Source organism: Paramisgurnus dabryanus, chromosome 7 (genome assembly GCF_030506205.2).
Source record: "Paramisgurnus dabryanus chromosome 7, PD_genome_1.1, whole genome shotgun sequence".
Lineage (NCBI taxonomy): Eukaryota > Metazoa > Chordata > Actinopteri > Cypriniformes > Cobitidae > Paramisgurnus > Paramisgurnus dabryanus.
This window is the reverse complement of record NC_133343.1, coordinates 28,792,434-28,804,777: the sequence shown is the minus strand read 5'-3', so window position 1 is coordinate 28,804,777 and position 12,344 is coordinate 28,792,434. Positions and strand designations below refer to the sequence as shown.

At 38.1% G+C, this 12,344-nt stretch overlaps 1 protein-coding gene across 2 annotated transcripts in view; it reads left to right on the top strand.

Annotated features, from left to right (window-relative positions):
• LOC135760706 (histone deacetylase 4-like) overlaps nucleotides 1-12,344 on the top strand; it is a 44,250-nt gene that overhangs the window by 12,111 nt on the left and 19,795 nt on the right. Inside the window, exons 4-13 of one of the 2 annotated variants that reach the window (XM_065274817.1) lie at nucleotides 223-458; nucleotides 541-676; nucleotides 5,907-6,027; nucleotides 7,600-7,718; nucleotides 9,400-9,528; nucleotides 9,614-9,717; nucleotides 9,808-9,909; nucleotides 10,166-10,334; nucleotides 10,992-11,173; nucleotides 11,505-11,675. In XM_065274817.1, the coding sequence (XP_065130889.1) occupies nucleotides 223-458; nucleotides 541-676; nucleotides 5,907-6,027; nucleotides 7,600-7,718; nucleotides 9,400-9,528; nucleotides 9,614-9,717; nucleotides 9,808-9,909; nucleotides 10,166-10,334; nucleotides 10,992-11,173; nucleotides 11,505-11,675 (1,469 nt within the window). Of the gene's footprint in view, nucleotides 1-222; nucleotides 459-540; nucleotides 677-5,906; nucleotides 6,028-7,599; nucleotides 7,719-9,399; nucleotides 9,529-9,613; nucleotides 9,718-9,807; nucleotides 9,910-10,162; nucleotides 10,335-10,991; nucleotides 11,174-11,504; nucleotides 11,676-12,344 lie in introns of both variants that reach the window. The other variant, XM_065274816.1, reaches the window with a different exon arrangement.

Genomic DNA, 12,344 nt, shown 5'->3' with positions numbered 1-12,344 from the left:
TAAAGCTGCTTCTTAACAGTAGAAGTATTGTGTTGTACTTAAAACAAATATAGCTTAAACATGTGGGAAGCTACTAACCCTCTACCAAAACTGTGTCAACTCTTGGCATACAGACATTATAGACAATTGCAGTTATGTGTAAATCTTGCATTAGTTTGAGCAAAGAAGCATCTCTCTCAAGATAACACTATCTCCTTTAGTGATTTTTCTGTTGCCCTGCAGTTGAACTGAGTTCGGCTCTGCCCGTAAAAGTTCCGCCTGCCGCCATCCCCATGGATCTGGTTGTGGACGCGACCCTTGCACCGGACATGATACGCCACGAACAGAAGCTGCAGCAGGAGGTTTTGGCTCTCAAACACAAGCAGCAAGTGCAGCGGCAGCTTCTTATCGCTGAATTTCAGCGGCAACATGAGCAGCTGTCGCGCCAGCATGAGGCCCAGTTACAGGAGCACATGAAGGTCTGAAAGTTTTTCCCCTGGTGTTTTCATGTGTGGGTTAGGGTTAGTGTTTTGTGACCTTCGTGAGTGTTTCTTCCATCAGCACCAGCAGGAGCTTCTCGCTCTTAAACATCAGCAGGAGCTCATGGAGCACCAGAAGAAGATGGAGCAGGAGCTGGAAAAACAGCAACGAGACCAAAAACTTCAGCTTCTCAAGAACAAAGAACGTGGGCAAGAAAGTGAGTTTCTCCTTTTCTTCATCAGCGCTTCTGTTCATTTGCAGGGCTTTTACATTAATGGACGTCATTATTTCATAAAGCTCAGATAGAGAATGTTGATAAGTCAAATAGTTTCAATTCTGTTGAATTTTTGTAGCACTTTTTACAGTTTTTCATTGTTTCAAATCAGCTTCACCTGAAATAGAATCAAAGAAAAACAAAGAATCATTTTGGGTGGAGTATTTAAAATGATGGAGCACCTATTTCATTGCTAAAAACAATGCTATTTTGTGCGTTTGGTATAATACAATGTGTTTGTGTGGTTTAGGGTTAAAAACTCATTTTTGTATCTCCAGATTTCAATCTCTTTCTAAAACGCATGCATTTGAAAAGCTCTGTGTCCCTGATTGGCCAGCTTATCTGTACGTTGTGATTGGCCTAAATACCTCTGACGTCAGCCAGAAATGTGACGCTCCTAACCATGTTTGAAAGATTCGCTCACAATGCAATGCTAACAGGAGTTAACTTACAGGCGGTGAGTCAGAAGTGGGAGGAATTATGATAATGTCGATCTTCTCTACATCACCAATCCCAGGAAGTAAACTGTTTCCTACAATCCGTGTGTTTGTTGTAGTCCAAGAAAAGAGATTTACATTGGAGACGATAACTCGCGTCATTGTTTACTTTGGGGTTTTTACATTTTGCAAATCATTATCATGAATTAATACACATCTACATACTAAAGGAAATGTAAAAGCGTGAATCGGACCATTGGTGCTCTTTAAAGTTAGGGTTATTCATTCATATCCATATTAGGTTTCATTTATTTATTCTATAAATAATGTAATAAGTAATACTCTATTCCAGGCAATATTATGAACATAGTCTAGGATGCAGTTTGTTGAGGTATTCAATTTTGTTAGTAGTAGAATAATGCAGAAAGTAATACTCTAATTCCAAACTATAGTATTAATGTAGTGTACCAAAGAAAGGCCTAGGTTAAGCTAATGTCACTTTTAGACACAGATTACGGAAAATAAATGGCATATGTGTCGAGGGTTTGTCTGGGGATCGTTTGATTTTTGGTTCATTCACACTGCCAATGATTTTTGGGGATTTGTGCGTGCGTTCACACATAAGTCACATATAGATCCTCTCAGAGCCAATGCAGGCGATTGCCTGGGGCCCCATGACAAGACGAGGACCCTCCAAGCATTAAAATGTATTTGTCTTTACCCAACCTAGATAAACGTGATCAGCAGGCAATTAGCGCTGCATGTGCAGGGACCTTATGGATTTAACATAGTGATCTCCAAAAACGGTAGGTGAAAAAACCCACAGGGATTTAATAACAGGAGAAACGCTACACACAACAATTGACAGTAAAGTGACAATAAAAACAGAACATCAGTTTAGGATGTTTAGGATTATGGGTAATGTAGTATTGCATAACAACGTAATGTTCACGTTACATCTTTCAAGATAAAAAAACAAGACTTATTTAGTGAGGTTGCTGTGGTAGGGTTAGGCTAACCATAGCGTCAAAATTGTACATTTGAGGAGCTAAAGAGAAAAGCAGAGGAAGAAAATCTCATAAGTAAAGGTATTTTCTGCTTTACAATGTTTAATGTGTATGCTTTTTTTTAAAACATAAGAAAAATGTCCATCACTCTTCATAAATTAATCCACATGATAAAAAGACCATTATACTATATAGTTTACTGTAGTAAACTGTGTTAAAATTCTTAGATACAAAAAAATGTGCTACAGTAAGGTTCAAAAACAGTATACAGAATACTTTATCACCCTATATTAATTATTCTGTATTAGGGATGTAACGATACTTTGCAGTATGATACTTCGCGATACAAAAAATGCCACGATGTTGCATCGTGCATGATGGGGATATTTATACGATGACGTTTTTTTAATTTTATTCATTGACCGGTCAACACGTGATCTACTCTGCGCCAGCGTCACACAGACATCGCTTGAATCACCTGCAGCTTGAACTTAAGGTCAGCAAAATGACTTCGGTAGAAACAGAAAGTGATATAGATAATGCCCTGTCATCTTTTAACTCCAACGTCTGGAAGCATTTTGTTTTTATATCACTCGACGGGAATCTTATTCAATTGCACGGAGGTGTGCACGTACAAAAACATTTCCAGACGCGGTTCTGTCCGTTCAGCGCTTAGCTGCATACCAGGTAACGCCACGCGATTGAGATATCTTATGAAAACTTAACAAAACTAAAGTACGTTATAAATAATAATTATAATCTTATTTTAACTCGATCATTATTGGCTCCTGTAGATGGACATCAGAAATGTTTTGTGAAAAGCAGAAAAAGGGAAGCAGAAATGACAGATGATGAGTTTAAGGGAGTTTAATCCTCACCCAGTCAGGTCTCAAACATTAGAAAAAAAAATTCAAGTAAACCTCTGTCAACGTTTGTGTTATACTGTTCTGTATTTTCAGATATGAAATTAATATTTAGTTCACTAGCTGTAGGACACAGTTGGCAGTAACTATGACTGAGATTATTTTAGTATAGCAGTCATAAAATGAATGGTTTCTTAAAATAGTGCTATTGTAAAAATATTCTTGTAAAAATAAGTTATTAATCATTGTTATAATTGTATAATGTAAAATGCAAATGTGCTAGAAAATGTTTTCTGCTGTCATTATTTCCAAATCTTTTATGCCATTTATGCCTCCAAAGATGTTAACAATGTTTATGTTAAGTATAATGAACATGATACTTAAATATTTTTACATACATGTAGGAATAGGACATTGTATAGACGTGTTAGGCTTTCAAAAAAGTCATAAAAAAATAGGGAGTATGTGCCACAGTAGAGCTTTATGTCTAACGCCCCTGCTAAGTCCCTTAATTCTTATTTTATGTAAAATGTCCCTTTTTTCAGTGACAGACCTGCAGTACAAAAGGTTCATGTTAAAATTCTTTATTAAATTTTATGTACAACAACAAAAGTTACTGAAATTGTTAATATTATGAAAATTAATCTAAAATTTAAATAACAGTTTAATTTTTTAAATTGCTCACAAAAAACGTGATGTGTATCGTATCGTGAGCCAAGCAACGAGATACAGATCGAACCGTCAGCTTAGTGTATCGTTACACCCCTATTCTGTATTAATATCCATGATATTTGTATACATACAGTACTGTAGTTCTGTTGCATTATATATGTTGCTCTTAATAAAAACTTCTACACTTAAATACAAAAGTCAACATTTGAAGTGGATCAAAACTTTTCATAAAAGTTGCCCTAAAACCAAAATATGAAACCATTATTGTCAAAGGAACTTTTATGAACATTTTTGATCCACTTCAAATGTTGACTAGTGTATTTAAGTGTACAAGTTTTTATTAAGTGCAACATATATAATTTACCATGACTTTTTACAAAAGTGGGGCCCATTTTCATGGTCTTGCCTAGGGCCCCATAACCCCATGTTCCGGCCCTGGATCTTTTAAAGACATGTGACTTAGTGTGATGTGTGTTGTATTTGAAATCATGCACTTGGTGGATTTGCTCCGCAGTTTCTTTAGTTTACTTACTATCTGAGATTTTTTTTTCTCTTGAAAAACCAAATGCGTGCATTTATTTTCTGATTTGATGATTACCTAGCTCGTGATGTGGAGTTCTATCATGCTGTTGAAAGATCTCAGTTTCAGTGCAGATAGTGAGGAGCTCCTTGATCTCTGCAGATATTTCTTGTTGTGAATATTTATCTGCATTTAAAAACCCCTGTGTCAAAGAGCTGAACCAGAAATTAGGATGACACTCGTCCTCACTAAGGCACGCATCACCTTACGGCATTGTTTCTGCCTGTTGTTCACACAGGATGCATTCCGTTAATGTTTGCATTAACACAGGAGCAGTGGTAGCCTATTGGTTAGAGCAGGGGTTCTCAAAGTCCGGACTCCGGTCCGGATCCGGACCCGACGGCAACTTGATCCGGACCCGCGTCCACTTCATATTACAAGTGCATTAATTTCTATGTGATTGATTAAATGTGTGCATTTGCTATTTTACAAATGCATATTAAACTTGTAAACCATTCGTTTAGTTTTTTTTTTCTTTTTAGATTTAAGTGTATTCCTGGTCATAAAATAAAACGAGTTATTTAAAAATTTCCTGTGTGACGCTGTAGCCATCACACCCAGATATTATGCACAGCTACTTCATGTACTACGGCTTTTGATCAGTAAGTCCTTATCAATCTGAAATCACTGTTGGTTTGAGTCGTTTAAAACATGCTTTTAAAAAAGCACCACTCGTCAAACATAATCTTAAACATATTCTTTATTATCATGAAAATACCTGAAAAGGTTTGAAGAACAGTAATTAAAATATATCCTTAAGCCATTTCCTGGAGCTGCGTGTGTCTGGTTCTTCGTCTGCAGCGCATATTAAGTTTCTGCCCGAGAGCGCCCCCTGGCTTTTGGATGTAGCGGCATTTCACCGTAATTCATTGAGAAGCATAGCAAGAATCATCAGCCAATTTATAGGTGCACCCCTAATTTTGGTCAGTCTCTGCCTACCAACCACACTTTTTTGCCATGGTTTATGCATATGATGGAGAACAAACTGTGCCATTTCTCTAATTAGGTTGCTCTGTATTTTGCACCTGATTACTTTTGGCATATTTCTTGTGTTTATTTTTTTTATTTACTTTAAATGCAAAATACACTTATGTTTTTCCCAAACTATTTGTGTTGATTTGTTATATAAACAAATGATTTACATAAAGTTTTTCCGGACCTATGAAAATTATGGGAATTCAGATTTGGACCTTTGAATGTAAACTTTGAGAACCCCTGGGTTAGAGAGTCAGGCTTGTAACCCAAGAGTTGCTGGTTCGAGTCTCACGCCTGGCAGGTTTTGACTGAGGCACCTAACCCTAATTGCTCTCAAGGCGTTGCGGTGATAACTGCCCACTGCTCCTTGTGTGTGTGTGTGTGTGTGTGTGTGTGTGTGTGTGGGTTCACAACTTGCAGACTTCACATTCCAAGTTAGCGTTACCATAGATTGCGTCACCTTTACTTCACAATGTTATGGGATTTTTCTTGGATCAAGTGATTAAAGAGAGATGTGGCAGTCAACGCATACAATGTTTTTTTTAATGGCAAAATTTCAGCCTTGTGGAAACCTGTTCTTCTGACCGGGGCCACAGGTGACATCCATCTTTAATGTAATTTGTGCTTTTCTGTGAATAGGTGCAGTAGCGAGTACAGAAGTAAAGATGCGCCTGCAGGAGTTTGTTCTGAATAAGAAGAAAGCACTTGCTCAACGCAGTCTCAACCACTGCATGTCCAACAATCCAGGCTACTGGTGCAGGTATGAAACGATTGTGCAGATAATTCTTTGGTGTAGTTATTCCTGAAGAGAATCTAAACGCTAGTCAGTTTTTATTGTGTTGATGGAAATGGGACACTTGTTTATTTTGCATGATCATCTGCTGATCAAACTACTACAAAAGAAAACACGGAAGAATGTCCACAACTTTTCATCACATATTTTTTTTTACTGTATATCTTTTTTAATCTGCACATTAAATTTATAATTGACTTCAAAATTTAGTTGTTTGTTGTTTTTAAATCAGTAAATGGCTCGCTGCATCCTTAAGATCACTTAGGTTGCTTTGCTCACTGCTCGCCGGTCGAAACGAAAGCACCGAGGGGACCATCAGTACTAAAACATCTTTAAATTTATACTTAAAAATGATTTACTTACAACTGCTTTTAGTGCTTAATGTATTTTATATTTGTGTGCTTGTATTTCTAGAACAGATGTTCTTAGTGTTTGTGCTTTTGTTTTGGATTATACTGTCCTGTATAGCACTTTGGTCAACCTTGTGTTGTTTTAAAGGAACACTCCACTTTTTTTGAAAATATGCAAATTTTTCAGCTCCCCTAGAGTTAAACATTTGATTTTTACTGTTTTGTAATCCATTCAGCTGATCTCTGGGCTTGGCGGTACCACTTTTAGCATAGCTTAGCATAATCTATTAAATCTGATTAGACCATTAGCATCACGCTCAAATACAACCAAGGAGTTTCAATATTTTTCCTTTTTAAAACTTGACTCTTCTGTGTTACATTGTGTACTAAGACTGAGAGAAAATTAAAAGTTAAGATTTTCTAGGCAGATATGGCTATGAACTATACTCTCAAACTGGCGTAATAATCATGTAACATGGCTGCAGCAGGCGTAGTGATATTACGCACTGCCCGAAAATAGTCCCCTTGGTTACTTTCAATAGGAGGGGACTATTTTCGGCTGCTGCATAATATCATTGCGCCTCCTGTAGCCATGTTATGGCAGTATAATCCTTGATTATAACACCAGAATGAGAGTATAGTTTGGTTATTTTTTAGCGTGATGCTAATGGTCTAATCAGATTCAATAGATTATGCTAAGCTATGCTAAAAGTGGTACCGCCAAGCCCAGAGATCGGCTGAATGGATTACAAAACAGTAAAAATTTAAAATTTTAACTCTAAGGGAGCTGGAAAATAACTCTATTTTCAAAAAAGTAAAGTGTCCCTTTAATTGTGCCTTTATAAGTAAACAATGAAATGAAATGAAAATGATTAAAACCTACATCTTACAGTTGCAAATGTGTCAGATCTGAACATCTGTGAGCACAATATATATATATATATATATAAACATTAATAATAGCTATTTTAAGTTTTCTTTTTAAGCTAAAGTTTTGTGTGTAGCTGTAGTGCATCATAGGAGAACCCTACCGACCCTCCCGACTAAACCTGGTTTTTCTCCTATCCCACATTAAAAAGTGGCTTTTTTATTGATATTTCCAGAGATGAAGTGTGATTTTGTTTTGAGTGTTGGGTTGCTGGACTGTGTTTGTGTGTTTCATCATTATTGTTTTCTGCTGTCTGTGCAGGCAAACTCATCACAGTTCTTTAGATCAAAGTTCCCCGCCTCAGACCACCATCAGCCCCTTTAACCAATCTGCCATGGGTGTCTGCGACTCAAAGAACGACTTTCCACTTCGTAAAACAGGTACCACAAGCTTTAAGGCTGGGGTCTCAAACTCAAACTGGCTTGGGGCATTCTCTAAGACTGACATATCATCAGAGAGCCGCAGAGCTATTTTAACCTTAAAAAAGTAGAATATTTTATTTGAAATTCTAATATTTAATGTATAATAATACTTGAAAATATATAAGCAGTGTTTTTTTCTTTTTAATATACATAATTTTATAAATGTTAGTAAATCTTTTCTTAACCATATCTTAAATAACTAAGGCCAATTAAAATCTTGCACTAAACTAACACATTACATTTCTGTATACATTTATGAACCATTATAAAAAATGTACCACAAGTAATTGTTTCTGTGAGTTGTTAGATGCCACATGTGTACAAACCCTTATACATTTCAATCAAAAATCACACATATTTATATAAATGACTAAGATCTAATCTTGTGGTGTGTTTTTTTAGGCGTGTGTCTGCACAGGCGCGCGTATGCGCAGGTGCGTGTGTGGCTACAGGTCCTTTAGAACTGCAGTTTCAATTTGGCTCTAGTTGTTGCATTAGTTCCAGCTTTGTTTCATACAGTATGATTTTCTTCAGGGGATTCCCACATGTAAACACACAGATGTCACTTACCTGTAGCTAGTATGATTCTAGTTAGGGCTGCACGATAAATCGCATGCGATATCACGAGCATCTCGTCAGTAATGCCGGTTCCTTGATTAGTAGTAAATCGCCATCAGCTTTTTTTTTTGATGGAGCGGCATTTACTACACACAGCCGTAGTTCACTGACAATCACGGCCATATCGCATACATGTCACAGGCGATACGTCCGCGATAATTAATGTGAAATTGCCCCGATTGTCAGTGAACTACGGCTGTGTGTAGTAAATGCCGCTCCATCTGAAAACAGCTGATAGTGATTTACTACTAATCAAGTAACCGGCATTACCGACGAGATGCTCGCGATATCGCAATGCGATTTATCGTGCAGCCCTAATTCTAGTGTAATGTTGAATAAAGCAAGTATGCACCGAATAAGTGGTTTACACAAGCAGCTGTGTTTGACTCAAATAAGATGAACCTCAGTTAGGGTGGAATGATCAGATGTCTCGGTCCAGTTCTTCTCAATGACCTTGGTTTATTCTAAATGCTTCGGATAGTTTTTTCTGGAGTATTGTTGAGTTTGTGGAATGTGCTAATGGTAATGGTGACCTATTAGTTAGGAGACTTATTTAGTGTAGCTTCTAGAAACATGTAGGGTTACTGTGGGCTAAACAACATATTTTATTTCTTTCACACATAGATAAATGTTGTTCTGATAGGCCTGTATCTCTTTTCTAAAGGTAGAAGTTCAAACATATCACGAACTTGGTGGTCTCGTCAGTTTTATGATGCTGAATGCCTTTCCTAGATGTTGGGAGATGTAAATGTCCTTCATCATAGGCAGATGTGTATTGGTGATTGTTTCTGCAATTCTTGCAGAGAGATTTGTCTGCTTTTAGATTTTTCGCAGTTCTTGTTTTGTTAAAATTCTTCACTTCACACATTTAGAAGATTGAGTTAAAGCATTGTATTGCATGGCTGTAATGATCCTCTCTTAAGATATATTTGTAATCTGTTGTTTTCTAGTATTATCGATTGTTGGTAACAGACTGGTCAGCTGCTGTCCTAACCCTAAATGTCTGACTCTCTGTTTGTAGCGTCTGAACCAAACCTGAAGCTGCGCTCTCGTCTGAAGCAGAAGGTGACCGAGAGGAGGAGCAGCCCGCTTCTGCGGCGGAAAAACGGTCCCCTCAGCGCAGCGAAGAAACGTTCTCTGGATCTTGCAGGTGCTGTTGGGAAAAACGCATCACTTATATTTGCTGGCAGGCAAATCTTTTCATGCCTACTCACTCTTGTTGTGATGGTGAACAGATTCGGCATGTAGCAGCGCACCTGGATCTGGGCCGAGCTCCCCAAACAACAGCTCGCAGGGAAACTTGTGTGAGAACAGTGTCAACGCAGCCGTTTTGAGCGAGGTAAGGCGATTTTCTCTTTGGATTAAGACATTATTAACCTTCTCTAAAGTACTAACCTAACATCAGCTCTGGGACGATTGTGTGCTGCAGTCGTCTTTAACTCACAGGTTATCTGGATGTGATGGGTCGCTGTACACGTCTCCTTCATTACCCAACATCACCCTGGGCCTCCCTGCCTCCACTGTCAACAGTGTAAGGATACGGCTCATGTTAAGTCATTTCTTAATTAGTATTTAGTCTCATTTCCCAGGAAAGATAACGAAATATTCTTAAGACAACATCCACTAGGCTTGAGAAGCAAAGTTGCATATAAAATATCAAGACTTTATCTCATTCTTAAATGTCTAAATCTGAAGAAAGTTAGGTTAGTGCTTTGTCCATGTTTGCCCTTTTTGCTTTGTAATGCGATGCTTTGATAGCAGGTAATTTTCATTTCTTTACCCAGCAGGACAGTGAATGTTTGTCTGTGTCCAGTTTACCCATAAGTGCTCCATTCCTGGCCACCTCTCACATTCCTTCATATCTTGGCAATTCTGACACTGCAAATACCCATAATGCACTGTTGCACCACATGGTTCTTCTGGAGCAATCTGCTCCACAAAGCCCTTTAGCTGCTGGTGAGTTTTTGAACTTCTGTGCATACTGGTTGTTGTTGGGTGTGCATGAATGAAAGGTTACGACCTCACTTCAGAGTTGTTGTCTAACCCTAACATTTAAATGCCAAAACAAACCATTTTCATGGCTTTGTCCTGTACATTAGACTTTTAAGTAGTGCTCGGTAAGGAGTTCCTCCAGTGCAATAAATGCATCTTTCTACAACGCAGCCAGCACGAGATCTGAGCGACTGAACACGGTGTGTTTGGCTGGAGCCAAGAATAATCGACTGCTAATTTCCTAAGTGGTAACAGGAAAATGAAACGATGAAGGCACACAAATGGGTGCAGAAATGGTTAGATTTAGGATTGTAACCCGAAGAGTCCCAGGGCGCTCCATTGATGTCTGCCCTCTGCTCCGGTTGTGTGTGTGTGTTTATGATTTAACATGCGTGGGTTTACTTCTCACTGGGACAGGTTAAATGAAGAGGTCACATTTGGAGTATGGGGTACCATACTTGACAATCACCTCACTTTCACTTCAAACATCTCAAGATCTAAATATCCCAGAGCATTGTCTGTTTGCAGCTGCTTTGTGAAATGAGTTTATCATTATGAAATGATGTGAAAAAACACTTTTATTTGATGTTTAGAGCTTTCACCAGCATGCATTTGTGGCAGGTGTTGCAGCAGCTCCACTGCAGTCTCTACAGAAGCTGCGTCAACACAGACCGCTGGGCCGCACGCAGTCCGCTCCTCTTCCTCAGAGCTCTCAGGCTCTTCAACAGCTGGTGGTCCAACAGCAGCACCAGCAGTTCCTGGAGAAACACAAACAGCACTTCCAACATCTCCACATCAACAAGGTCAGAAACCCCACTTTATGCTTTTAGTCTTTCTCAGTTACCCTGAAACATTTGCATGCATTTACAATTTACATTGTTAAGATTATTGCGTCTTTAAAGATTCCTACAATAAAATACTTTTTGAAATGCTTTGAAAAAAAATATCTGGCTATCCACAACTTTTCATCTAAGTGATTCATTGCTCTAAATGTAAGTTTCAGGTTTAGATTTTGTTGACAAAACCACCAGAGTGAAGGCCATTAAATAAACTAAAAAAAGATGTTTAAATGAGAGGCAGTAATGGCATGTTTCCATTAAAAATCATTCATTCCTTCTTCTGTCTGCCTGTAAGATGTTGAGCAAACCTGAGAGTCAGCACCAGAGTCACCCCGAGGAGACTGATGAAGATCTACAGGAACAGCCAGAAACACAAACTCTTCCCATGAATATCAGTGTTAAACAGGAAGATCCTGATCTCACAGACGAGCAGACGCAGGAGGGACAAGAAGTGCTTTTTAAACAGGTGAGAGAGAGACAGAGAGAGAGATGTTGATCAGTCGTGCTGTATGATAAAACGCAAGGGTTTACCCTCCAAATGATACTGATGGTAGAAGCGAGAGACAAGACTCAATAAGAATAAATTCTAGGGCTGGGCAAAAATATCTGTTTTGCAGAGATATAAATTATTTGGTGTGTCTTAAGTGTAATGCACATGCAATGATTTAATATAGCCTACTGTTATACCTGTGTTTTCTTTCTGTATTGTTCATATTTACATAACAGATTACGTTTACGTGGATAATCATGGCATTTTGAAATGATTTTATGTAAATATGTTTGTTTAAGCACAAGGATATGTAAACCCAGTATTCGTGCGCTGTTGAATATTTGAGATGTAGCTTGCTAGACGCACGCTTCAGACTTCTCAAACGGCGCGTGAGCATTGAGATCTGTTTCACGCCTTCTTTGCCTAAATATTTGAACCGGCAAAGCCTAAAACATGTGCAAATGATCAACTTTTATGGAGCCAAAAGTAAACAAACAAACAAACAAACAGCATTTTGCAATCAAATGCAACCATCTGTGCAACAGAAACTCTTCATGCTAAAAAACAGAAAGCGCTTTGCGAACAAAAATAGCAATTTGAGAATGAATGTAGGGGTGTAAAAAAATCAATGTCCTGTTTTGCAGC